Source organism: Calidris pugnax, unplaced genomic scaffold (genome assembly GCF_001431845.1).
Source record: "Calidris pugnax isolate Ruff unplaced genomic scaffold, ASM143184v1 scaffold81, whole genome shotgun sequence".
NCBI lineage: Eukaryota > Metazoa > Chordata > Aves > Charadriiformes > Scolopacidae > Calidris > Calidris pugnax.
In genome coordinates, this window is record NW_015090880.1 from 2,018,745 (window position 1) to 2,046,503 (window position 27,759).

Here is a 27,759-nt window from a genome sequence, read left to right on the forward strand (position 1 = left end):
TACCGGAGGAGTTATTTTGGGGAGCGCAGCCCTCCCGCCGTCACGCCGGGGACACGTTTCCCTCAGGAACGCTGCCGGCGGCCCCCCCGGGACACACACAGCTCGGCCAAACCCCGCTTCCCTGCGCATGTAACCGCAGCCCGGGAGGTTCCCGGCCGCTGAGTACCGCGTCTCCGCTCCGCTCGCTTCGTTCCGGCCGCGCTCGCTTCCGCGCCCCGTTATTTTTAGGCAACGGGACAGGCGCGCTCCGCCTCCGCCTCAGGAACGGCCGCCGGAGGCGCGGCCCCTTTAAGGCGCGGCGCGTCACCTGACCGCCGGCGGCACGTGGTGCTTCCGCCAACATGGCTGCGCCCGCAGCACCCTGCGCCCGCCTGTCCCGCTGCTTCCTCCTCCTCCTTCTCCTCCCGCTGATGGGGCTGGCGGCGGCGGCCGCGGGAGAGGCGGCTCCCGGCGGGGACTGCGGCTGCAGCCCCAGCCGGAGCGGCGGGGACGGGCGGGAGGCGGCGGCGCGGCGGTACTCGGCAGCAGCAGCGGGCGGCGGGCGGAGCGCCGGGCACAGGCCGGTGAGCGGCGGGGCGGTTGTTTCCGACCCTCCCCCCCCATGGCGGGGGCCGAGAGTCTGGGAGCGGGGCCTCCTCTGGTGCTCCGGGGTGACCGGAGCGTGTAGGGACTCTAGTTCAAGCCGTTTCGCAGCCGTTTGGGGTCGAACTCGTGAGAGCCTGGGCACCGGCGCTCCGGCGAGTTCCCCTTGGCTTTTCCCGCTCGGGGAAAACGTCTCCTGGGGCTTTCTGGTGCTCCTGAAGGTGGAGAGAGGCCTGGGCCCGTGTCCTGGTGGCCTTCCCTGCTTCCCCACCCGTGTTCATCCCGACTGTTTTTCCCTGTGTAAAGCTGAGATGAGATGAACCGGTTTGAGGGGTTGTTCTTGGCTGCCTGTTTTGTCAAGTCTCCCCACAGCTTTGTCTGGCCAACGCTGGAATATGTGTGCCAGAGAATGTGCTGGAGTGAGGCTGCCTGTTGCTGTCTGGCCCGGGGAGGGGGTAGCTCGGTTAGTGCAGTCCCTGACTTGGTGAATATCCATACTACTCTGGTTCGCGGGAGAGGCGGCTCCCGGCGGGGACTGCGGCTGCAGCACCAGCCGGAGCGGCGGGGACGGGCGGGAGGCGGCGGCGCGGCGGTACTCGGCAGCAGCAGCGGGCGGCGGGCGGAGCGCCGGGCACAGGCCGGTGAGCGGCGGGGCGGTTGTTTCCGACCCTCCCCCCCCATGGCGGGGGCCGAGAGTCTGGGAGCGGGGCCTCCTCTGGTGCTCCGGGGTGACCGGAGCGTGTAGGGACTCTAGTTCAAGCCGTTTCGCAGCCGTTTGGGGTCGAACTCGTGAGAGCCTGGGCACCGGCGCTCCGGCGAGTTCCCCTTGGCTTTTCCCGCTCGGGGAAAACGTCTCCTGGGGCTTTCTGGTGCTCCTGAAGGTGGAGAGAGGCCTGGGCCCGTGTCCTGGTGGCCTTCCCTGCTTCCCCACCCGTGTTCATCCCGACTGTTTTTCCCTGTGTAAAGCTGAGATGAGATGAACCGGTTTGAGGTGTTGTTCTTGGCTGCCTGTTTTGGCAAGCCTCCCCACAGCTTTGTCTGGCCAACGCTGGAATATGTGTGCCAGAGAATGTGCTGGAGTGAGGCTGCCTGTTGCTGTCTGGCCCGGGGAGGTGGTAGCTCGGTTAGTGCAGTCCCTGACTTGGTGAATATCCATACTACTCTGGTTCTGGTTCCCCCCCAGGCATCTCTTTTAGGTGTGTGCTGGTATCAGTGGAAATGAAACACTTACAAGTGGTGTTGGGTCTCTTTTATCTGTTTTAGGAAAGCCATCATTTAGGTATCCGTATCTAGGTAACCTTTCAGGTTCTCTTCGTGTCTCTTTAATTGCTTATTCCTTGCTATTTCTGCTGCTCTTTTGGAAAACCATTCAGAGCTGAGTGTGCTTTCTTGATGAAGGCAGTGTTTAATGTGTGTTGATGTGCTATGAGAGTGCCTAATGTGATACTGAGACTCTTTGTAAGGTCACAGACCAAATGCCTCACTGCCTGAGATATTTTCAGTTATTAGAAACGGGATTGCTGTTTCATTTCATAGTAACTTCTGGCTGACAGAATCATACCACATCAGACTTATATCTTGTTCTTTTGCAAGGTGGCTTGCAAATAGTTAAAATGTGAGAGGCTGTCTCTCTAATTGCCTCCTGGGGAAGCTGAGTCAGCTTGGGGACAGCCTGGGTTGCAGACACTTAGCAGGTAAAGGGAAGGATGCACAGTGGTAATTATGGCTTTACTATTGCAGTCTGCACTTAAGAAAATTGAGTGTATTTATAGAGTTTGAATTAAATAATCTATAGGGCGCTTGGGGACTATGTCACTGATCTACATTTCATGTAATTTCAGCATTTTCACTGTAGAGTGAAAAAAAATCTTACCTTATGCGAGGCAGCTGGCAACTTCAACAGCAGATAATGAAAACTAATTGCTGCTGGGTTTTAAGCCGTGTTCACAACAGACCTTGTTTATGCTCAGCTGGAGAGAACTTTCTATCAAAAGGGAAGTGATGGGAAAAATTTGCTTCTACCTCAACCACAGCTGAGATAAATTACTTCCCCTATGTCTTTAGAAATGGGGAGCTAATACTTCAGTGGGTCTGCTCTAGGTTATTGTAACACTTGCAATGTAACTATAATCATAGGCAAATGTGGGCCCAGTTGTCAAAGTTGAGCTTTGAGGACAAGGAACTGCGTGTGCAAGTGAAGTGACATTGTGAAGATGCAGGCAATTGTTGTTGCACATCCACCTAAAACGGTGGAGATGATCTCCAGAGGTCCCTTCCAACCCCATATCATTCTGTGATTTCCGCCTCCACAGTTCAACTTTGATATTTATTAGAGATTAGTTCCTCTGTGTTAGCCACCTGTATTTTAAAACTGGATGTTAAAGCTGCTTAATTAACTATACAACTGTGGTTTCTGGATGTGATGTCCGTGCAGAAAGTCTTTTCTTCCCTTAGTGCTGTGTTCCACCGTTCTCAGATCTCCGAGTTTTGCAGCCTCTCATGCAGTGTTACCACAGAGCTGGCTGTCCAAGGAAGGGCCTGTTTCCAAACAGGAGGTGGAACTGAGAAACAAGACGTGGTGGGGAATCAATATTTGGTGTCAGTGTTGGACACAACATTGGACATGCCAGAAGTCTCAGCTCTCATTGTATGGTTCATAAGGAAGGTTCATAAGGTTCTCAGCAGGTTCATAGGAAGCCTTTGGATGTACCCTGGCAGCTATCGAGGTTTTTCAGGGTTTGGAGAGGAATGCTGGGCTGTAGAGCAAGAGTTAATTTTTCATATGCTTTTAGACAGCAGCTCGCTAGTGAACTCCAAGTCTTGCTTTGAAGACTGCTTCAAGGAGTTGTTTTAGCTACAGTGGGTTAGAAAGAGATTGGAAGGAAGGAAGTGGTGCAATTTTGTACCACGTCATTCGCTAAGTCCTAAAAAATGTAAGCAAATTTATCCTGAAGCCCTTTTATGGATTCAGTTAAAGGCAATCTGTAAGTTCTCAGATTCTTTTTTAGTGGAGGAAAAAGTTATGAGGGTGCAGCTCACTTCAAATGTGGTTAGTTCAAAGGAAAAAGTATTTGTGGCACTTCTTAACAGGGCTTGTGCAAGTTATGTCAATTTTAAGTGTTACTGGGAGAGATCCAAGCAAAAAAGAGATATTTGTAGTGGAGAAGAAACAATGAAATTGGATATGTATGGTTATGTCAAATACTCCAGGCTCTCTGAAGAGTAGGGAAAGGTGCTGGACAGCTGATGTGAACTTATTTACTGATCATGTAGTATTGTATAACTAGATAAATAAAAATAAACTCCAGAAGCTGGAAGGTAACTAATGATTCTTTTTGTTTTTCTGGCTTGTGAGTCACTGTGGGCATCCAGATAGTTTACAAGACTCTCTTCATAGAGTTGGATGCTTTCACCAAAGCAATCTAAGAAAAAAAAAGCCAACCCAAAATTCCAACTATAGAGGAATCAAGGTCCTGTAATCTAGGCCGTGCTGCAAACTGGCTGTATGTCCAAAGCCCAAAGTTCACGTTTGGTTCTGTGAACCCACCTCTACCTCTAAATAATGTTACATCAGTTGACATTTTTTTATGCTATATCTGCATTTTGGCTACATTTAATATCCATTTGGCACACTGTGTTATTCCACTAGATGTATATGGGATTTTGTTTGAACTCCTGTACATCTAAAACCCAGGCTGCTTCTTCTGTCAGAACTTAATGTTTCTGGAGTAGTGTCAGCAGTGTAATACTCTGGAAACTTCTCTCTCAGTGAATGTTCTGTTCTGAGACTTGAATTTCATGCGAACCGAACATCAGGATCTTTGGAAAAAAAAAAATAAAAATAATGGAGCACTTGGAACTGGCTTTGCTCCTCTCAGGTTCTGCAACTGGTTTGCCAGCTGGAATTCCCTGTAAGAGTGATGTGTGGTCACAGCTCACTGCCAGGGTAGGTTCAGGTGCAGTATGACACGCCAGATCACTTCCCACAGGGGATGTCAGTGCTGGCTGGCATTTTGGAGGCTCACCCACTCATGAGCCTCTACCAGGTGGCTGGATTCAATGCGAGTTAGGGGTGAAGGTGGCTCAGGAATACTGAAAAGAAAGGAGAGGGAGTTTTCTTCCCCGGTTCTTTCACCTGTTGATGATGGGTTGGGTAGCATCTTGGTGAGCTAGCTCTTGGGTAGCCAGCCCTGGAGACATCCCCTGCCCGTTGGGAAGTTTTTATGCAGCCTGTGTTGTCATTCTCCATTCCAGCACAAGCTTCTGAGCAGGGAGCCTGGATGCTCGTGTTGTTTGGGTGAGACGTGCGTTGCTCAGTCTGTGCTCTTTAGAGGGCTCCCAGGAAACATCTGATGAGGCACAAGACCTCTGGGACTTCCATCTTCCCAAAAAGAGTTCACTAAAGCTGAAGGAAAATGTGTTTTGTTTCTCTGGAAACTGACTGAGGCCTTAAAGGGAAAGCGTTTTACTGAAATATTTAAAATGTTATTCTCTCACTCATCCTTTCCTTATGAAGCTTGAGGCTCTTGCCTGAGGCCTGTCTTCCAGAGGTGTGGATTGTATCTGATTGGGAAGTTTGGCTGATCCCTGGCAGACGGAGCTGCAGGTGCTGTGCCTACCTGCCAGTGAGCTGCGTACTTGGTAATAACACTGTGCATTCCTGTTATTTAAAAGCCCATGTGTAGTTACTATGCAAACAGGCATAGGCTTGTCCACAAAAGAGCACTTCACAGTTTCGTAATCTCCAGATTCTTCACTGATGCATCAAGCCTTCCTAGGAATAGAGTGAAATGCCAAAAATTCCTCACTTAGAAATGAGCAGAAAGGACCCTGGATTGCTTCTTGGCTGTTTCTTGACCCTTAGGTAGAGTAGGGGAAGGTGTTTCTCCTCGTTAGAGCACAAGTATTACCCGCAGTAAAAGTTCTGCATTACCCAGGCCTCGCGTAGGAAAAAGCTGCAAATAGGACTTCTGTTCCTGATTTAAATTCTGCTTCCTATTTCTGCCGAACAGGTGGTGATCAGGATGCCACTGTTGCCATTTTATTGTGCTGTTTTTGTCAGTGAAATGCTGCTCGCAGCAAAAGCACCTCAAAAAATGAGGTGGTGGGAGGAGTAAGACGGATCAGAGGCATTTCAGTCTTTCATTTTCGTAATATTTCGGGTGGTTTTCTCTGCAGATGGTGGCTATTCCAGGAGGAGTGTTCACAATGGGCACTGATGAGCCTGAAATACAGCAGGACGGGGAATGGCCAGCTAGAAGAGTCCACGTCGACAGTTTCTACATGGATCAGTACGAGGTCAGCAACGAGGACTTCGAGAGATTTGTGAATTCTACTGGGTACATCACTGAGGTAAGGCAGAGAGGGGGACAGTCTCCTGTCAGCTTGCTTTGTGGTGGCAAAATACCTCTTAAAAACTTGGGCTATTCTTAAATTATTGTTTTTTGAAGGACATCTCAATATTTGCTTGGGATTTCTGATGTAAGCAGTGGAGAGATGAAATTGCCTTGCTGCCCAGGGGTCTGAGAGGGCATTTATATGTATGCTGTTGCATTGAGTGTCTCAGTATCTGAACTAATTATCTTCTCTGCAGAATGACAGGCAGCCTGGGTGAAGCTAACAGAAGGCTGAAAATGTCTATGCAGGGTTTTTTGGTTTTTATTTGTTTGGTTTGGGTTTTTTAGACCCTTGGGCCCTAGGCCATCCTTGTACCAGCACAACTATGTTGTTAGATTTTTTTCCTTATTTTGGGAGAACAGGGGAGAAAGGATTTAAAACTCTGTGCTAGCTGAGGACTCTGCAGGCTAGTTCAGCGCAGCTACTTGCTAATGAGCTGAGCGACAGCAAGCCCCGCTGTCGAAAGAAGATATAATAGCAAGTATAATAATAGTTTTGTGCATGTTACTGGGAACAATGGACTAAGAAAGAATATGTTAAGGTTCTTCCAAGAAAGAAGCTACCTGTGCCTGAGGCTCTGATCTTTCTTGACAGTTGACTGTTCCTACGCAACTTTTATAAAGCTCTGACAGGCCTTTTAGGCAAATCAAAGCCTCGGTAACGATCGGGTCTCAAAGGAGGCACTTTGCTGAATTCACTTGAGAAACTGGTTCTCATTTGGAAGATAGGATCCTTCTGGGTGGATGAAGGGCTTCTTTTATCTACAGCACTATTTCTGTTTTAAAGTTCTTAGCTCAATAATTATGAAAAAAGGTTACTTAACAGTTTTGAGGCTGAACAGGGCTTTCTTGTTGCAGAGGGCTCCTGGAAGCAGCGCATGTGCTCTGGTATCTGACTGTAGATGGAGTCTGTTTCAGCCAGGCTTCATGGCTCACTTGGGTGCTCCACTTACCCCTTCTCCCTTCCCCCCCTCACGTAGGGCCCCCTTTTACACTGGATTTGGAAAAATAAACTCAGAGTTAGAGTAAACAGTGATTCTGCAGGGTTTTTTTTTAGGATGCAGCTGAGCTGTTTTTTGTGTATTTTAATAACGTCCACATTGCTTACTGCGGGTAAACAGAGCCAACCTACTGCTTGGTTTTCTTTTACTAAAGACTAGACTGAATTCCAGTGGCAATTGAAACCTGAAAGTAAATAGAAAGCTGAAGAAAAAAACCCTCCAGATGTACAGCTATCTTGTTGAACCAAAAGTGGTTTTTTTTAAACAAACTTCAAAAAAACCCCAAACAATAGTCCTTAATGGAGGGTGTCAGACTGAAATCTGGGTCCTTCAGGTGATAAACCTGCTTGCCTCTATCTGGCCAGTAGAAAAAAGATAAAGTTTGGGTTTTTTCCTTTTCTTTCCTTTCTGAAACTGAATGTATAATGGTCATAAGCTAAAATGTCTTGCAGTCTGGGTGGTGAGTAGGATAATTTTTTCAAACTGTGCTTCTTGAGGAGTTGTGAGTGTGCAGAAGCAGCTCGTGGTGATCATTCTCAGTCTTTGAATGCCTATAATAAAACGAAGAAATTGAGAAGGGCAAATGTGTTGAATTCTGATAACATGTTTTGACTTCCCCAGTATATCCATTCACTCAATTTACCAAGGGGAAAAACCCTGTGTTGGTATTGTGTACTGTGATTCATTGAAATTACTTGTATTTCTTGTTCATTTGTTTCTTTTGTTTCTATCTATAATCTTAGAAATAATGTTTACGTTACTTTAAACTTCTCTATATTTATTGTAACAGAACTTCAAAACGTGGTGGTGAAGGAGCAGAAAGTGACAAGGCTGAATTCTTTAACTGTGTTTGCCGAAGGAAAACTAAGAGAAATGAAATATGCCCTTGAATGTTAGATTATTGACTGTACCATTTTAAAGCAGTTGGGACAACTGGAACTGCATTTTTAATTAATAGAAGTAAAAACATTTGCAGGAGCTCTGTGAGCTGCCATCTGCCCAGTGGCTGTTGAAGAACAATGATATCCAGAGATAAAATGCCTTCTTTTCTGTTTCAAAATAGCTTCCTTGAGAGAAAACTCAAAATTACTATTAGAATTTCTTTATCCTTGGTAAGACAAAGCTGTAAATGTGAGTGGTGTTTTAAGAATAACGTTCTTTTAATAATAATGCTGAATTTTTTGTTCTTTCTACAGGCAGAGAAATTTGGGGACTCCTTTGTGTTTGAGGGAATGCTGAGTGAAGAAGTGAAGGCTGACATCCACCAGGCAGTGAGTAATGCAGCAGGGCAAAACTTCCTTAGGGAAGCAGTTATGGCAGTGATATCTAAATTGTGTGATGTTCCCAAAGCTATGGACAAGAATGGGGTTTATGGAGTGTTTGGTCTGGGATAATAGACTCCCTGGGATAACAGAGTGTGGAGAATTCACAGTCTATTCTCTGGTCTCTCTTGTTTTTAAACAATTAAAAAAATCTGCTCCTGATTAGCAAAAGTTAGCATCGCCCCCTTCTTGTCTTTTATTTGCCTCTGAAATGAGAGAGATATTTAGGACTGTAGTAAGTAGTGCAGATATAAAGCTGTTTATTTGCTCTATGTGTAACACAGTGGTGCTTTGGAAGTTGAGATGGTGGCTCTACTCGCCGTTTGAGTGGCTTTGCCTGTGCAGTTCTGCATCCAAACAAAGTGGGTAAATCCTGGATCTTACCCATTTAAGAAAATGAGGATAATCTCTGTATCTGATACAATAGTGATGCTTGCAAGGGTGGTTTTTCTAGGTTAACCAGAGGCAAATATTCCAAAGAAGCGTCATCTCTATGGCAGACTTGAGTCTATAAGACTTTTTATTATGTTGTGAATGGTTTAAGTTTACTGGGCTTTTTGCCTTGCTGGTTTTGCAGTTCCCTTCATCTTGCTGGGGCAGCATAGTGATCCTGGTAGGAGCAGGGCTCATTAAACTGAAGCTGATCCAGTTTTCCTGTTGAGTAGAAGTGAATATTGGTTTAAAAATAACCAAAAATTCAGTAGTGAAGTTTCCCTGCCCTTTCCCTTCGTCTTTTTCTGTTGGGAATGTGTTGCTGAGCCTCTCTTAGGCTTCATTTACCTCCTGCTTAACCAGAACAGGTTAATCTTTACTGCTCCTGATAGTAAGCAGATTATGTCTTGTCATCTCCTGGATGAATTTATCTGCTTTGAGCAGAAGTTTGGACAGGATGACCTCCTGAGGTCCCTGCCCATCAGAATTATCCTCAGGTCTGATGAATACGCTGAATTTCCAGATCTCTTGTCCCATGCCTTTAAAAAGGGCCTTCGAAGTGAAGAATTTGGATGTGTTTAGTGCAGCGATTTTAGGGGGTTTGTGGTTTCAAGTTGCATATACGCTGAATGGGAGTTTCTTTGCTTTTTTGGTTAATTTTCTTTTGGATCAGTGAAGCCAGCTTGGCTCGTTCTGCAGCTGCTGGAATGAGCACAGGGAAGCAGGACGTTGACAGGGCAGGGATGAGGCAGCAGCAGGACTGAAACAGCATCTTTTGGCAATAGTTCAGTTAAATGTCAGTAAGTGTGAAGTGAAACTGCACCTATAGAGGGTTTCTGTTAAATGTCAATAAGTGTGAAGTGAAACTGCACCTATAGAGGAGCACAACATTTTCTTGCCACCTTTTGTTGCCAGATAAGTAGAAAAAGAGGTGGGACACTCTGAGATGATTAGTAAGTAGCAAGGTTTTACTTCCAAACACCATTTGATCTAAGGTACAACTTCAGGAGTTTAGAGGATTATTATTTATTACAACAAACAACCGAGAATATGTGGGGTGTTGGTATTTAGTCATTTAATTTTCTCCAAAATAGTTAATCACACAAAGAGACTTTTTCTTCCATGTGCATGGTGCAATTATATAGAGCAGAGAATATTCATTGTTCTATATAAATGATGCTCTGGGTCGAGGGGGGAAGCCTGAAGAGTTTGAATTTTATCTTCAAGGGGCAGACTGATAGATTCAAGAAGCCCTATGTGAATGTGTGCTGTGAATGACTGCCAAAAAATGTGGGGTTTTGTTTCCTATGGACAATTGCAAGAATAGTTCGTTATCTTTTAGTTCAGGACAAGCATTTGTGTATCGTGAGACATAAGAAGACTAAACTGGACTTCCCAAATAGCAACATAACTGATGTTGGAGGTAGAATAAAAGCAGATGGGCTCATCCCATCTTCCCAACAGTCAGAATTAGAGAAGTGCTCTATCCTGCCCTAGTTCTGTGATGCAGAAATCCCTAAATCAGGCTCTCAGACTTAAAACAAACAAACAATCCCTAAGAATGCTGGTGTGAGCTGAGTCTTGGCTATTTGTGTAAACACACAGAGAGAGTTGGGAGCCACTTTCCTGGGTGTGTCAGCCAAATTTCCAAGTGCTGGCTGCGACGCCGACAGAACAGGGATTATGCCAGAGAGCTGGAGCCGAGCCCAAACTGGTCTTTTTTGGCTGCTTCTTCATGAAGGTTTTCAGTATTTTGTTGAAAGTAAACTTTAGGAGACTGTCCTTTTGGAATGTTTTCAGTATTTATTATTAGGCTCTTTTGCAAGTCGCTCACGTGCAAAGTGTTTTTTTTATAGATACAGAGGAAGATTGTACTAATTATTTTGGTAAAGTGATGTGGAGAATAGTGACTGCCTTTTAGTTTGGCACTTCTTCACTTCATGCTGGTGCTGTGGACAAACTTAAGTTCTGAAACATGGTAATATTGTGAGGAGGTGAAAAAGGAACTTCAGGCTGCTTTTCTCTGTCCTGTCTGCCCCCTCACCAGCCACATACCATGAAATCCAACTTTTGGTGATGAGCTTCTGCAAGGAGGTGTCAGAAGGCAGCTCAGTGGTACAGATGGAAACAGAACTCTACTGTCTGTGTATGCTTCTGCTTCTCAAAAATATGTCTTCTTGTTGTAGACTTAGAGTTCTGCAAAAGCAAATTCTTCTTAGGGATCTGCAAGCTTAAATTAAACAATAGAAAATAAAACCTCGCTTCTTGTTACATTGCCTAAAATGTTTAAGTTCTACTAGTGTCTGCTGGGGGAAAACTGGTGAAGGGAAAAGCACACTATTCAATTACTTTAAAAAAAAAAAGCTATTTTAAAACTTGGCTGCTGCAGTGTAACTGTTCAAATGTAATCCCAAAAAGTAATACTATTCAATTACTTTAAAAAAAAAAAAAGCTATTTTAAAACTTGGCTGCTGCAGTGTAACTGTTCAAATGTAATCCCAAAAAGTATAAATTGCATGAAACTGGTTTGAATCAGCAGATTGTGATGATCAGCAACAGGGAAGGTTCAGGCTTTTTTTCTCAATATATATCTTAGTCAACTAATGTTTTAGCTTGTGGTATGTACCTTCTAGAATTGTAACTATCACCACAAAAAAGCAAGAATAAAATACAAGCATGGGTTTGTTACTGGTACTGAAAATCCCTCTGCCAAATGGGTGGGAGAAAGGGCTGTGTTTTCACTTGGCCTTAGTGGCTCAGGCATGTTGTGATCAGACTTTTCTCCAAGGGTTCTAAATGCAAATGTGGATGCAGGGGAAGAGCAACAGGAATGTGTATTTTGGAAGTTGCATTTCATACGCAGTGAAAGAACTGGGGAAAAGGTGGAAGAGAAGATACTGAAATAAAAGGTACGTAACAGCTCCTGTAAACAAAGAGGTGCACGCGTCTGTTGGGGAGTATCTGGGGGTTTTGCTCTATTTGGCCACTTCTTCTCTGTTTTTTTTTAAGCCAGACAGATTTATCATAGGCCCTCAGAGGAAGCAGACGGCTAAATGAGGACAGAGGTGGGGCTGGTGAAAGCTGATGCAGGAGCAAACCAGCTCAGCACGTAGAATAATTGTTGGAGCTTTGGGTGTGCGTTTCCTGGAGGTGAGGTGGTCTCCCCGATAGCCACAGCGACAGGAATGTGGGTTGGATCGAGCCCTCCTCTGGAAGGGAAGCAGTAAAAAGGGGTGTAGCAGCCAATAATTGAATTGTTCTAGGTTTCTGGGAACTGGAGTTCGAGTTTTGGCCTCCAAGTTTGTGGTGGTAACGTGGCAAAGAGCGCAAATTTAGCACTGCAGCAGATGAGGGTGTTACTGATGGAATTGGCGAGGGCTTTTTCAAATAAAAAGGGATTTTCTAGTGTGAGAGCGGAAGGTCCTTTGAAACCAAAACGTTTTGTGTGGGCTTAACAAGTGTTTTGATAGCTTCGCATATTAAAATCAGCTCTCAGACTTGCAGATTAAAACCAGCTACTAATTACTGCCTCTATTACAGCTATTAAGTTATGGCCTTTGGGTACTTGGCCTTTGGATTAGATGTCATAGATAAAACACAGCCTGGAGTTGCCAATAGCTCGGCACGCGGAGATTATTTTTTTTCTTTTGAGAGAATTTGGGGAAATGGAAGAAGCTCAAAAGTTAGCGATGTTGCTGCTGTTATTTTATGATGAAACTGTTCCTGCTCTTATCTCTTTGACTGAGTTAAGGAGGAAGCAGAGAGGGGGAAATGCATACCCAGTGCTATTATTCCGTGGCGCTGAAAAACGCCATTTATATGGCATTTTAATGTATCCTGGAGCACGGGGATTGTGTCTGTGAAATGAGAAGGTGCTGAGGCGTGCTCGCCAGGGAGGGGATTTGAGAGCTCTTGCAAATAACCGCCAGAGTTTCCCTCGCTGTGCAGCGACCACAGAGGAGGTGAAGAGGATGGCGCTTCGCTGGGCTGCGGTGCCCTGTCAGTCAGATTCACTCACCGGGGAGAGAGCAGGGGGAATGTTTTTATTCTTGGCTTCTGAAAGACAGCAAAATTGAGTTTTGCTTCTAGGCCAGATGAATTCTGCCATGAAGAGACTGAAAGCAAGCAAATCTGTGTACTTCATTTGTCTTCAGGAGGTATTGAATTCTGGGTCTGAGAATGGGCCGAGTTCCCTGGCAGACTGGAGCAAACACTATCACACAGAATCACAGAATGATAGGGGGTTGGAAGGGACCTCTGGAGATCATCTCCTCCAACCCCCTTGCTAAAGCAGGTCCACCCAGAGCAGGTCCCACAGGAACATGTCCAGGGGGGTTTGAATGTCTCCAGAGAAGGAGACTCCACCACCTCCCTGGGCAGCCTCTGCCAGGGCTCTGCCACCCTCACAGGAAAGAAGTTCCTCCTCATGGTGAGGTGGAACTTCAAGTTTGTGCCTGTTGCCTCTTGTCCTGTCCCTGGGCACCACTGAAAAAAGCCTGGCCCCATCCTCCTGACACCCACCCTTGAAGAATTTATAGGTGTTGATCAGATTCCCCCTCAGCCTTCTCTTCTCCAGACTAAGAAGACCCAAGTCCCTCAGGCTCCTTGTAAGAGAGATGCTCCAGGCCCCTCATCATGTTTGTAGCCCTCTGCTGTCCCCTCTCCAGCAGTTCCCTGTCCTTCTGGAACTGGGGAGCCCAGCACTGGTCCCAGTGCTCCAGATGTGCGCTCCCCAGGGCAGAGCAGAGGGGGAGGATGTCTCCCCTCCACCTGCTGGCCACATGGTTCTTGATACACCCCAGAAGGGTGCATATTAAGGAGTTCTGGTCAGTCTAGAACAATTGGGTGCTGCTTTCATCCCTGTTTGTGCGGAAGCATCTGCCGTGGGGTGAGGCTGTGAATTTCCCTGTTTCTAGCAGCGCCCCTGGCCTGTAGCTCAAGGGGCATAGTCCCCTTCCCAAAGCAGTGAGGGCATTTAACGGGGGTGTTTCCAATCCATGCTGAAGGGAGCAACGTTTGCAGCAGTTTCTGCAAGTTGTTATTGCAGCGTGCAATGGTAACTTGCTCATCTGTGGCTTGAGGGAGGAGTGGGTGGGTTATGGTATAGTTTGACACCCTTAAAATGTCAACATACATGGGATGCATAAGCAGAAGTTGACAAATATGTTTATTGCTACTTTAAGGGTAAACTTCCTCTCTACCACACTTGGCTTTTGCTTTTTCAGAGGCCTTTCAGAGGGGAAAATGAAATCAAAGGAAGAGGTGGGTGAGCCTGTTTCTTGCAGCCCCCAACACTTCAGGTGTCCCCTGTGAGGAGCTGGGGAGATGGAGCTGCTGAACTGTTAATCTCTGTTTTATGCTGTACTCCCACTACTGGGACAAAGAACGATGTGCAGGAAGCATTTCTCACTGGGAATTGCCAGTCATATTATTCCATATTTATTAGTATAAACTACAACTTTAAAGCGGGCATTGCTTGTCCCTCAGGCTGTGGATATATCCCTGCACACCTCGTTTTCTTAAAGCTCATATTCATTTGGTTATTGGAAAAAATGACTAACTGGAGTGCAGATTCAGATGTTGGCTGAAAAATAGGCTTCCAGAGATGGAACTCACCAGGAATATCAGTTCCTCAAAAGAAGCTTCTTTGGTTTCCAAAACTTGCACTTAATGAATCTTACTGGATTTTAGCATCAAATATTTTTGGTTATTTTTCTTGGAGGATTGACACGGCTGTGAAGTATTGCACTGTTTGAATGAGATTCAATGACCTTTCCTATGCAAAGGAAAAGGTCCCTTCGTAAAAGTTAAAGCTCTCGCTTCCAATTAAGTCTGAAATCTTTTCTCTAACTGATGACTTAAAGTGTATTTATTCTTACTCTGTAAAGCTGCTGCCTTTCCTTTTTGTGGTACTGCAGTCTCAAAGTACTTTAAAATATTGGGACTTAACTCAAGGGAAACAGTATCAATATTCAATATTAAACAAAACCCCTTATTGATTTCATTTCTGAGCTAATGAGGCTAGAAACCTTAGAAAATAAGAGTGTAAAGAGTTTTTTCTGTAATTAGAGCTTTTGGGAAGCTGGGACTTTTAATTGATGTAATAAATAGCCTGGGACTTGTAGCAGCATTGCGGAAGCTGCCAACTTCAAGTATTAGTTATCTTCTGGAAAAAAACAGTTAACTGTCTACTGGTGAGCTGTTCCAGCGTGCTTAATTACTGATTTGGTGGAGGACTTGACAATCACGTTTTGGTTCAGTTTATGTACCTAATTACGGAAGGTTTGTTCTTCTCTGCGGAGTGTTTTCAAGTGCAAATATGAATTGAAGCTGCATCTGTAGATTATGGCTCCCTTATTGCAGCTACTATGACAACCCTGATAAGGGGGCAGGGAGAGGTCTATTCTTCCCCTCGGGCGGTGGAGCGGGACGCGCGTCCCCACTGTTGACATTGCCGTGTCTCCCGGGCTCCCTCACGGCTGGTTCCACTTCAACACGAGCCTGTTGCTATAGAGATGATGCACTGCATAGAAACAGGTCACCTGCCTGCCATTTTTCCGTGTGCCCGATGAAGAGGAGAAGCCGAGCTGCAGGAAGGTGACCAGGAGGCACGTGTCTGCCCAAGGGCTTTTCCTTCCCTTTGGAAAATGGTGTGGAAATCGAGTGGGACCGCTCCGTGGCTCCGGCATGTTCCCAACTGCCCCTCGTGGTGTGATGTGTCCTGGAGCTGGATGAGAGGAGGGCTACGCTTTGTCTGTGCCCTCTGCTGATGTATCCCTCTCACCCCAAGCAGGGCTTCATGGAGGTGGTGCCACCAGCCAGCCAGAATGCTGCCTGGGGACGTGTCCCCTGAGAGCTGAATAGCTGCTGTCTCCTGATGTCTGGGAATGCTCAACTGCTGTCCCAGAGCTCGGCTGAGCTGTTCATAGCCATCCCTGTCAAGCAGGTGGAGGTTAACATTACCTGATGACTGCTGCATCCAGCTCTGGGGCCTCAAACATAAGGACATGGACCTCTTGGAGAGGATCCAGAGGAGGCCACGGAGATACTGGAAGGGCTGGAGCCCCTCTGCTGTGAGGACAGGCTGAGAGAGTTGGGGGGGTTCAGCCTGGAGAAGAGAAGGCTCCAGGGAGACCTTGGAGCCCCTTCCAGTCCCTCAAGGGGCTCCAGGAGAGATGTGGAGGGACTCTGGATCAGGGAGGGGAGCCCTAGGAGGAGGGGGAAGGGTTTGACACTGAAAGAGGGGAGATGGAGCTGAGATGTGGGGAAGAACTTGTTTGGTGTGAGGGATGGTGAGAGCCTGGCCCAGGTTGCCCAGAGAAGCTGTGGCTGCCCCATCCCTGGAGGGGCTCAAGGCCAGGTTGGAGGGGGCTTGGAGCAACCTGGGCTGGTGGGAGGTGTCTATGCCCAGGGCAGGGGGTGGCACTGGATGGTCTTGAAGGTCCCTTCCAACTCTAACCATTCCATGATTGTATGACTTTCAGTGCCTGGCAGGCGGAGGGGAGGGAAGGGGTGCTGCTGTGATGCCCACCTGGGAGCTGTGTGCGGGTGGTGGGAGGAGATCTCTGACCCCAGTCAGTGGGAGGTAAGACATCTCTGAGGGTTGGTGGGAACCTGTGTTAGTGCTACTTAGAAAAATAGCTGGGAACTTATTTGTGACCAGGACCCCACTTAAATGAGAGTGGCTCATCTGTTGCACACCATTATTTTTATTTCTCAAACTCCCTGCTCTGCTAAAAATGTTATATTTTCTGTCTGCCCCTTTTTTTCAGTTGTCCATTAATCAGCAGTTCAGGGTTTAGGATATGACTTAGAGGAGGAAAAATTGACAGAGATTTATGAGTATCTGCCTTACATGGATAAAATAAAACCTCATCCAAAAATTATATTCCTTACTGAATACCTATTTATTTTTTAACTCACATCTTCCCAGTGGTAGCGATCGGTATATGCTTCATAACTTCCCTGCTTCCAGCCTGCACACACATCCCTTTTGCAGCCAAGTGGATGCTTTTACGAATTAAAGATGTAGACAGTGCTTCATGCAGCCTGATTCAAACAAGTGGTAACCTGGGAACTCACCTTCTGAAACTGAAGAGGGTGCATCTTGAAGAATCCACCACGTAATAAAGAATTCTTGGAGATTTTTCCAGACTTAGACTACTTTGCATTCAGAAAAATCTCTGTTCAGACAGTTGATTCCTAAGTTTCTGCTCTGCAGTAACTTCTGTTAAGTTATTTTAAGTTATAGTATAAGTTACATTATGTAAGTCACTGCTTAAGATTTTTTTTGGTGCTACATGTCTGGACAACAGCATGAATTTCTCATTTTATGGGCCTGACTTAAGGTTAAAATTTGCAGCTTTGTTATGTCAAGTGACTTGCTGCATGTTAGAAATGGAATTGGAGCCAAGATTAGCTACTCAGTTGAGTTTATTTTTGGTAATTCTTCTAATACGTAAACGTGATTTGAATTTAAAAAATCTGAAGCTGGTGTGGGGGGTTGTTTTTATCCGACGTGGCCAGTGCCCTGTTAAATGCAAGATCAATACAAAGGTTTTCATGTTATTGGCTGGGGTTTTGGTGTGGTTTTTTGGTGTGTGTTTTTAAGGGTATTCCCCTCGCAGTGCCTATAAAGGTGTGAATCTGACTTTCCTCTTCATTTTTCCTATGTGTATTTAGGAAGGAATTTTCAAGTTGTAAAGTAGTTTAAAAGTCTTGAAATCACCAGTTAATGGAGCAACTGAAGTTAGGATATCCCAGCCTGCTTTGAAAAGAAAATGGAATACTTACAGTTTAGCATTTAATGCAGGCTGATGGTGGGAGTGCAGGCTTCAGAGGCAAATTGCTTCATTTGAGCGGAGAACTTGCTGATGGAAGTTAACTGTTAGTGTATTATCATGCAGCGTTCCCTTTTCTTCACAGAGCTACAGCTCTGGGAGAAGCAGAACAGCCAGTTCTTAACGTTTAATCCCAGAGCAGAGAGCTGGATAATCCCAAGTTTTCGAGTGGGATCAGATGGAAATGGGCATTGAAGCTTCTCTGCTGCTGGGGCTGCCTTTCCTGGTGCGGGGAGACTCTTGGGGAAGTTGGGTTTCCCCCAGTCCATTGTGAGTGACAGGCCGTGTTGGAAAGAGTTAATCAGAACAGAGGAGAGATTGTCCTCTAATTGGGTGTCTCTCCAAGATCTCCTGGGCAGCGTGTGCTGCTATTTTTACGGGAGGAATCTGTTGCCAGTCTACGGAGCACATGTTTTGGAGCGGAGCATGAGAGCGCCAGGCATTATGAAAGTAACTAAGCTCATTAGTGGCGAGGGAGGGCTTTGCTGTATTAACTGTGATGTTGTAATATCTCTGTCTAATTAGCTCTTCTGCTAATTAGATTAAGAGCAATTAAAAGCTGTAAAGACTTTTGAGAAGTTTTTTTGGAAAGGGCTGTAAGACTCAGGTACACGGCTTGCTCTTTGGGAAGGAGCATCGTGGTGTGTGCTCGGTGGTGTCAGTGCCTGACTTAGATTAATTGCCAATTAATTATTGAAGGCTACATGCAGTCTATCACCGTTACCCCTGTCCTGGTACTAGATGTGTAACTTCTCTAAGGATCTGGGTGTTCTGCAAGGACTGGCAGCTCAGCTCAGCAGAGCCAGAAACAGGAGACGTGCACACGTAGTGCTCTCACCCGGAGAGATTATATTTTTTTCTTGGTTTAAAATAAACCGTTCTGATTGAAAGCATCTGCTTTTTCTTTTGCATAACAAAAATGTTTTCCAAAATTAAAGTCTTCTGAAGCACAAGTCTCTGCAGTCTCCTGCGGAGATTTTTATCCGAAAACCAGCAGTTTAATCTACAGAAATGTGTTGTGCTTAAAGCTGTCATGATGAAATCTTACTCGTGATCTGTCAGATTCATGGAAAACCTTCAGCACGTAGCACTGAGGCTCTCTTACTTCCTTAAAGGGCTGTGAGATTCTAACTTTGGATCTCTGTCCTATCTTGACTATAATTTGAAGGTTAAAGCTCAAAATGTGCAAGGAATTGGTTAAATCGAATTACTAAGCCTGTTGAGTGCAGTATCTATTCAGCAGCTTGGTCGTTGTGAGGCTTTAGTGCTATGAGGGTTGAGTGGAGGGTCGCTGAAGATCCCATTTTTGGGTTGGAAGGCTCAGTAACAGAGCTGTAGCTTCTAGAAAGAGATCAAATACTTCTCATGCTTTTTTTGAAAAGGGTGAGGGCTCCAGTTGTGGGGAGAATGGGGTTGTCTTTGTTAGATACTGAGGCAAAATTACGTGACTGGTGGTGTTGATGGACATGCTTGCCATGCTAGGAAATCATAAAGCAGGATCTTTTTGAAAAGTTGTTATTTTAGCAGGTCCCATTTCCACAGAGAGCACAGGGGCAGAACGTCGCAGTCACCGAGCAGCTGAGAGCATCTTTATTTCTTCTGTGCTTAACACCAACCTCTGCTCCTCACTCGCTTGGGAAGAGGGAGCATCAGAAGCCCAGGTCTGGATGGATTCCCAGGATGGAGTCCTGCAGGGTTTAGGGATTCCAGGGTTTTTCCCCAGAGCTCACAAAGAGCTGTGGGCTCTTCAGCTGAGCTTACGCCACCAGCCCGGCAGCTCGAGTCCAGAGTTGCTGTTGACTTACAGGGAACCTCTAGCTCAGGTACCCAGCTGTGTGCTCTAGGCTAAATCTCTACCTGGTGATGAGAGAGGAGTGACAAGCTGCCGTGGGAGCTGCTACAGCATAGATTGATCAGGTGCTTTATAAATGAGATAATGTGTCTTTATGTATTAGCAGCGTTTCTATTTCTGAGGCACTGCGGTTTATTTTCCTACTGGAACGCTAAAATGAGGGATCTGATGTGACCAGAGCTTTTCTTAACAACTTTATATTTGTCACAGATAAATTTTGCTCTCTCACACACGTAATTACTTATTAAATGCTTGTCACTGATAAAGGATGCAGCTTTCTCCTGGCAGTTGCTGTTAAAATCTTTTGACCCACCTGATGCTCTGTCTCCCAAGCACTGCCTTTCAGTGACTGTTGCTTTTGGGCTTTGCTGTGAAGGATTTGGTGAGTTACAGGATAACACTCTCAGCACGATTCCTACCTGTGTGTATAACACTTCACAGGGCTGGTTTGGCAACATAATGCAGAGAAATAAATATTTTACTTCTTCCTGCTGCCATCTCCTGGGTGGGGAAAGGTGAGGGGCAGTAGAGGGGGCAGAAGCTGCTGAAGGGTGTCCTACAGCCACCATTAGAGCAGCTCCAGGGCCAACCAGCTGGTAGATCCTTTAACTCCCAAAGCATTGGAGGCTTATTTCCTTTGATTTTTTTTTTTTTGTTGTTCATTATGGAAATTATCTCTGTAATAGGAGTATTTTGGAAGCAGGCACTCAAACTGATGGAAAAACCACTATTGGTGGTTAGCGTAAGTGTTCTTTTTTGCCTCAATTTTCTGAAAGGACCTATTATTAAGATAAGTATTTCAAAGTTATTGTGAACCAGAATAGAATAGTTAAATATGCTGTGCACTGACCTTCTCAGCTTTGAAGTGAGCTTAATAGAAGAAACCCTTAATGAATGTATTCCAGGAATAATTCCTTGGCATTGCAGAACCAAGTTTGAGACTTCTGGTTCGAGTGAAGTACTCGATGACTGCGTTTGTGTTACAGAGGATTTTGTCTGCCTGATGTTGCTCAGCAAACCAACCAGGGAGGGGAAAAAAAAAAGCTTTGCTTCACTTCTCTGGCTCTTCTGTCTCCACCTTCTGGAAGTTGATAGCAAATAATTTAATATCAGCTTCCTGAGTTAATTCACTGGAAAGCAAATGTGTTTCAAGATGCATTTTTTCACCCTAGTTAAAGGATGTCATCAGGGTTTTGTTTTAGTTTTTCCAAAACACTGAGTCTGGGGAGCAAATAATTGGGATGAAAATTCTCTTTAAGGCAAAACTGTCTTTTTAGAAAAAAAAAATTATTTTATCACCTCTGCAGCGTGTGTCAGAGTGCAGCCAGCCAGGAGCTCAGCTGGTTTAACTGCTCTGGGCATACTGTTGTAAAAGAATGGACTCAACCTGTGGTGTCCCAGGTGACCTCTTCCAACTGTTACCGTCTGAATGTTCTTGGCAGGTGTTTTCAGAGGTGAAGGACTATAATTGGGAATTTCGGAGAGGACAGTCTGGCCCACCACAGGTAGAGTGGTGAAAGATGTGCCTTCAAAGAGTAACTGTGCCTTATATCAGACCTGCAGGTGAGGAGACATAGAAGGGAAGGAGAAAGAGGCAGAAGGTGGTGCTTCAGAAAAATGTATGCTCAGGGTTCACTCTCCCTCTGGCTTGTTGTTTGGGTGGTATTCTTCTTGTTCTGTTCCCTACCCTGAGCTGCTCCCTGGCCAGCAGTATTGTGTCGAGGCTCAAATGATCATCTTGGTTCCTCAGAGATGACTTGGAAAGGAATTGGTCGGTTGGGTGCAGGCAGAGCCATGAGCTGTGAGTGAAGGCTTTGTAGCCTGGTGTCACTTGGTGTTTTTTTCAGAATTGCCTTTATCTGGGAATTCAGGTCTTCTTCCCTGGCCCTTCTTGTCCCTTTCAGGTCGCAGCTGCTCCCTGGTGGTTGCCTGTGAAAGGAGCCAACTGGAAGCACCCTGAGGGTCCTGACTCTAATATCTCCAAAAGGTGAGTATTAAGTGGCCATTCAGTTATAACACACGATGCTTGTAAATGTACCTGTAAAATTGGACCAGGAATGGAGGTGCAAGAAAGGGTTGCTTGCTGCTTCTGCGACTATTTTCACATTTTCTAGTGTTCTGCACACACTATTCATTCAGTGGTCATGTGGTCAGTGGCATAATAGTATTTCAAACGGATCTATAAACATTTTCCACCCAAGGGAAAAGAAACCCTACTGAAATGTGCCTCAGTGTGTTTCTATTGGCATTTATACATCAGCAGTGAAACAGAGGAGGTCTTTAGAAGATCAGCAATTTCAGAGCATTCAGTGTGGATCTGGTTTTGGAGAAGGAGACTAAATGCAAACTGCACGTGTCCAGGTAGTGTGTCCTCCTTCTGGGATTTGAAGCCCTGTCTCTGGCAGCAGATGACTGAAGACTTTTGTGCTGTTTAATATATTTTGACTTTGTGGGCTGATAATGGTGGAAAATCAGTTGTGACTTCGTTATCTAAAAGCTCTAAATGCTTTAGAAATCTGTATTTTTTCTTAGCCCATAGTTAGTGCCATGCTTTTCTAGCAGGAAACCTTGAAACTTGCTGATCCACGTTTTTATATGATCACTTTCAGTCCAGACTGGGTTGCACAAGTCAGGCAGTGTTGTGGTTGGGCACATTGGGTATATCACTGTGTGCTTGGATGTGACTGTCTTCATTCCTCTCTCTCGCAGGCAGGTGGCAATGAGGTTGGCAAGAGCTGCTTAATCAACTAGTTAAAGTTTCAAAACTGCTGTTTGAAATGAAGTCACTCTCCAGCCTAGATCTAGTAGAGGCTGGTGTGTCTTTGAGTCCTCTAGGGACGGGGCTACGTTAGTGTCTGAGGGCTGAACCGCTTAGTAACACGTCCATTGTCCCTTCTCCAAGGGCAATGAAAGAATTATCTGAGGCAAAAATAGAGATAATATCAGGAGGTGTTGTTAGGGGGAGACAGAGGAATTTAGGACACAGCCAGCAGAGGAGAGCTGGAAACCTGCCATGTGAATCTAGTGGTGTGGAAGTATGGCACGAACCTAACCAAGTACAGCTTGCCACATGGAAGTAGTCAAATGGGCCAAGAGGCACCCACTGGCTTGGTAAATGAGGCAGGAAGTCTGTCTTCTGGATCAGTACCATCAGCTCGTGGAGCATCTTGGTCTGTTAGAGGCTGGGATGGAGAGGATTCTTGGGACAAGAATGACAGGCCATTCTTTCTGTCTTTTTTTTGAAAAATGAGACCACAATTATAAGGGCAATCCTGCAACCAAACCTCTGTAAACTGGACTGCTTGAATCACCCGAAGAAAAATACTTTTGTTGTTAAATTTCTGCAGTTCCCTGTTTCCTGGCTTGGCTGCTGCAGAAGATGGTGTAGCTTAGGAGTAAGGGCTCTTTCTCATCTTGCTTCTCCCTCAAAAACCCCACGACTGCCAGAAAAGAACGTGCAGTGAAGAGAAGAGTGTGCAGGGAGGTGAAGAGTATGTGCCATTAGATTGCAATGAAAATTTTCCTACTGAGAATCTTGGCTTCTTGTTAAGATACTGTTAAACTTGGGGTCCCTGAGCACCAGTGATCCCACATGAACCCCTGTGTCAGTGGTTCTCTCCTGGCAGCAGCAGGTTTCTGAGGGCAACCTGTGAGAAAGCCCAAGCTACAAATGTCTTAAACTCTTTAGAGCTGTACAGAAAACTGTGAAGAGATGAACAGAACTTAATTTTAATTTCTCTGCTAGCTGCATTTCCCATCTAGCATCTACTAGTAGCCTTCTTGTCTGTCTTTCGTAGGAGAGAAGCTATTTAATCTGGTGCCTTCTCCAGTTGTAACTGGGAATTTCCTCACAGTCCTTTGTGGCCATCTCCCAACAGAGTGCCCGTGCTGTGTAGCTGTGAGGTTGCCTGGTTCTGCTGCTGATCTTGCCCTGTTTCTTTTGTTCCCCAGAATGGATCACCCTGTTCTTCACGTTTCCTGGAATGATGCTGTGGCCTTTTGCAGCTGGGCAGGGAAACGATTGCCCACCGAGGCTGAGTGGGAGTACAGCTGCCGGGGGGGCCTGGAGAACAGGTACCTGTCATAAATGTGTCCCTGAAAAGCCTTTAAAACTGGTCTTTAGGAGATAACGAAGAGTTGTGTGGGGTTTTATTCCCCTCAGTTTCTTTTTCCTGTGTAGTATGTACTTCTGTGGTAAATACAACACTGAATTACTCTGAGCAGACTCCTTTAGGTAAGTGCATGTCCCTGAATGGTGTGTGCTCATCTGAACTCTGCAACGGGAGGAGAGAACCCAGGAGAGGGGGAGATGGGACAAAATGCCAAGTCCCAGGGCTGCTGCTACTGCAGGAGATGAAAGGCATAGAGAAGGATTTCAGTGCCAAGGCTGAACGAGTTGCAAAAGAGCTTAAGAAGTAAATAACTGTCACTGCAGGGTGATTGTAGGGCCACTGCACCCACCTGGCTCCTGACTCTGGGCTTGGGGAGGAGGGAAGCCAAGGGGAATCACAGGCTTGTGCCTTCTCCTTCCTGCACCATGTGCTGCACAGGGCAGTGCTGTCTTTCCCTCCTCATGGACCTACTGTCCTCCTAGAATCCTTGCTCTCCTCAAAAACCACCTAGATGCTGGTGCAAATGGAACTGGAACACAGACAGTTCTCTGGGGTAAGGTGGGGAGGAAGTTTGGGATTTGTGTGGTGCGTCTCATATTTTTTTTTTTCTAATTAAGATTTAAAAAAAAATAGAAAAGAGAAAAAAGTGTTTGCCAGCTGTTCTTCTCTGTGTCTTTTAATAGACTTTTCCCGTGGGGCAACAAGCTTCAGCCCAAAGGTCAGCATTATGCCAACATCTGGCAGGGAGTGTTCCCAACAAACAACACCGGGGAAGACGGGTACAAGGGAACGGCGCCTGTAAGTGTGTCTCCAAGTGCATCAGTCCTTTGGAAACGAGCTTTGTCTTCCTAAAACTGAGCTCTGCCTTCAGCACAGTGAGCTGGGCCTGGTTTCCACTCCAGTACTCTTTCACCTTTAGATTTTTAAAGAAGTCACAGTGTATCTCACTGCAGGCTTGGGTATTACCAAGGGACACTTTTTAAAAAGCTAATTGAAAAGTAAAGATTACTTTCATTTAAACTTTTAGTTCCTCTTAAACTGACCTCTTTTCCCCTTTCCAGTCAGGTTATAGTCAGATGCTGAAATACTCTCTGACTGCGCTTTTGGCATTGCAATTTTTTTGCACTCTCATTTTTTGGATAGTTATTTTCAAGGCACAAAAATCGTGCAATAGTTTAAAAGAAATGAAACTTCCCTTTTTGGAAAGGTTGAGTCTGTCTCGTGTGGCAAACAACAGAGTGGAATTATAAGATAAATCGAGGGTATGAATGAAGTATTAAATGATAGTTAAAGTAAGTCCAAAGAGTCTCATCAGCAGAGAAGCCTGTGTGTGAGTTGAGAGCCAGCCTTGCTTTCCTGGGGTGGGAAGGGGAAGCTGGAATTTTTAAGCCTGTGGGGGTTAGATCAGGAATGCTACGTGCAGGTCTGTGTCTGCTCAAACAGGGACCTGTTAGAGCATTGGTCCCCAAATCCAATGGGAAGACACTGTGTGCCATAGTGGGAATGTGGTGCTGAGATTGTCAAGGGTGATAAGAGTTCATTCTTTTGTTCTGTTTTACTTAAGTGGAGCATGTAAAGGTGTTACAGTTCTGCTGTCTGCTGCTGGGATATGAAGGCAGAAGCTCCTAGTAGAGATAGATGCCCCTTTGACAGATGGGTTTTCAGGGTTAAAAGCTGTATTTCATGTTGAGTGGCTTAAAGACCTGGCCCTTTGTTATATCTCTCACAGGTCACTGCGTTTCCTCCCAATGGCTACGGGTTGTACAACATTGTAGGCAACGCCTGGGAGTGGACCTCTGACTGGTGGGGGGTGCATCACTTGCCAGAGGAAGTTCACAACCCTGTAAGTATTTTACTGGCACCACAGGAGGTACAGAATTCCCTCTCACTGCTCTGATCTGGTTCCTGTTTGGAAACCCACTCTGTGCTCCCCCCTGCTGTGTCTGGGGTGGGCTGTGTTCTGGTGGATTAGGAAGTATCTCACCACAAATCACCCATTCGGGAACTGTGCTGCTGGAGTGCAGTTTCATTTATTTATTTTCTGGACAGGCCTTCACACCTGGTTAACAGTTGAATGCGTCCAAACTGGCATCATACTATATAAATCAAGAATTTGCCAAAGCAGTGGAATTACTTACAAATAAAAAAAAGAGAAGGGTTTGGTTTGTTTATGCTGTTACGAGCTGTACTATCTTTTTTTTTTTTTTTCAAGTAGAGAACAAACCATCTTGAATTATCTTTATGGCTTCCACTAGCTCATTTAAAATGCAACATGCAATAAAGCTGAAGTTTATGGGGAGAAGTAGCTTACTGGGCTGTGAGAGGTCAGTCCTTGGTTTTGTCTGTGGCAGGCAGAGGCCGAGGTCTGTGAGCTCTGTGTGCAGGGTGTCTCCTGCTTATCTCTCTGCAGATTCAAGTCCTAATATTCCACCTCCTTCCTCTCTCATGTGTCCAGGATGACTAAACCTGTGAAATGCCCTGCTCTGCTCTCACAGAGCTTGTTTTGTTCAGCCCCAGTTATCTGTAAGGAGAAAACCAGCTAAACCTCACGGGGCAGGAGCTCTCCGTTGGCAGGATTTGGGTATCCCCTTATGAGATGTGCCACCTGTTCTCTCAAGGAGCAGGTGATGGGACAAGAAGAAATGGCCTCAAGTTGCTCCAGGGGAGGTTTAGGATGGATATTAGGAAAAAATTTTTAAACTGAAAGAGTTATCAAGCCTTGGCAGAGGCTGCCCAGGGCAGTGGTGGAGTCACCATCCCTGGAGGGATTTAAAAGCCGGGCAACCGTGGTGCTGAGGGACATGGGTCAGTGGTGGGTTCATCAATGTTGGGTTGATGGTTGGACTCGATGATCTGAAAGGTCCCTTCCCACCTAGATGATGCTGTGATTCTAATTTCTGTTGGTGAGCAGTGTTAGTGGCCTAGTTGTGGCCAAAAAACCCTCCTTTTCCTTTGGACTTTAGCTGTGTTGTATCTCCTTCTCCTACTTTTCTCACATATTGCATAAATTTATATGATGGGATTTGAATATTTCATAGTAGTCAAGATTTTCTGCCAGTTTCTGTAACTCAGCAGTAATGGGAAGCTGTATCCCATGAATTGTCTCTCTGATGGATAAACACCTGCCTTTTTCCACCTTTGACTCATGGCTTGCATACACACACAGCTGAAACTTACATAGAGCTCACACTTAGCATTCAAACTGCTGCTTTAGATTTATTTCTTTCCCTGTTTGCATACTGATTGATTAGCCAAGAAACAGCTGCTGTCTTGCACTTCTGTTTCCATTCTGGTGGGGTTTTTATATGCAATTAAGGATAAATTATTTTTATTCCTCTACCTCAGGAATGGAAACAAGGCCAGATTAAGAGAAACATTTCTAAAGATGAAGCCTTGAGCAACTGGCAGAATGTAAATTTAGATGAAAGTGAAGAATAGAATGAGCAAACTTTGAGTATTGATGTGACCACAGGCTGGAGAGTCAGGGGAGGAGGAGGGTGAGCAAAGCTGGGCTTTCCCTCCCAGACTGTGGAGGAATCACAGAATGCTATGGGGTTGGAAGGGACCTCTGGAGATCATCTCCTCCAACCCCCTGCCAGAGCAGGTCCCACAGGAACATGTCCAGGTGGGTTTGAATGTCTCCAGAGAAGGAGACTCCACCACCTCTCTGGGCAGCCTCTGCCAGGGCTCTGCCACCCTGGAGTATTTTTTTTGAAGTACGGCTACTGTGGCACGATGCTTGGAAAAAAAAATAATCCTTTTTCTTAAATATTGCAGTGTAACACCTTCATTAGGTGGACTTATTTAAATGAGAGGCTTTTGTGTTCAGAAAGGCAATGCGGCAGAGCTTTGGTGTTGAATTAAGGTGCTGGTGAGAAACAAGCGTGGTGTGACTTCTCCCTGTTAAACTCAAGGCTGTTGAGTTTGCTGAAGGTTTTTAATTCAGCACAAACATTTTGCAGACACTTCAGAAAGTTTTTTAAAAAAATTAGATGTTAGCGACGATGCTATGGGGTTTTTTTTCCAGTTGGAAACTAATTGTCAGAATGTAGTGTCTGAGGCAGAGCACTTCAAAGTGAATTCCAAAGGGTTTTTCTGATTAAATGGAGAAGGAAACTGAATCTCACAATGTGCAAAGGTGTCCCAAAATAGCCAGGCTGCCGTTATCTTCTGAGACATTAAAAATGATTAGCACTGTATCTCTCAGAGCCAATCTGTGTGT

General features: G+C 45.5%; 1 protein-coding gene across 1 annotated transcript in view; it reads left to right on the forward strand.

The window, feature by feature from the left end:
* The first annotated feature begins 329 nt into the window (after positions 1-329).
* The window catches only part of SUMF1 (sulfatase modifying factor 1), a 49,451-nt gene continuing 22,021 nt past the window's right edge, over positions 330-27,759 (forward strand). The window contains exons 1-7 of the mRNA XM_014946603.1: positions 330-563; positions 5,761-5,934; positions 8,176-8,250; positions 21,330-21,412; positions 23,377-23,499; positions 24,221-24,335; positions 25,267-25,380. Of these exons, the coding sequence (XP_014802089.1) occupies positions 342-563; positions 5,761-5,934; positions 8,176-8,250; positions 21,330-21,412; positions 23,377-23,499; positions 24,221-24,335; positions 25,267-25,380 (906 nt within the window). The 5' untranslated portion in view covers positions 330-341. The remainder of the gene's footprint in view (positions 564-5,760; positions 5,935-8,175; positions 8,251-21,329; positions 21,413-23,376; positions 23,500-24,220; positions 24,336-25,266; positions 25,381-27,759) is intronic.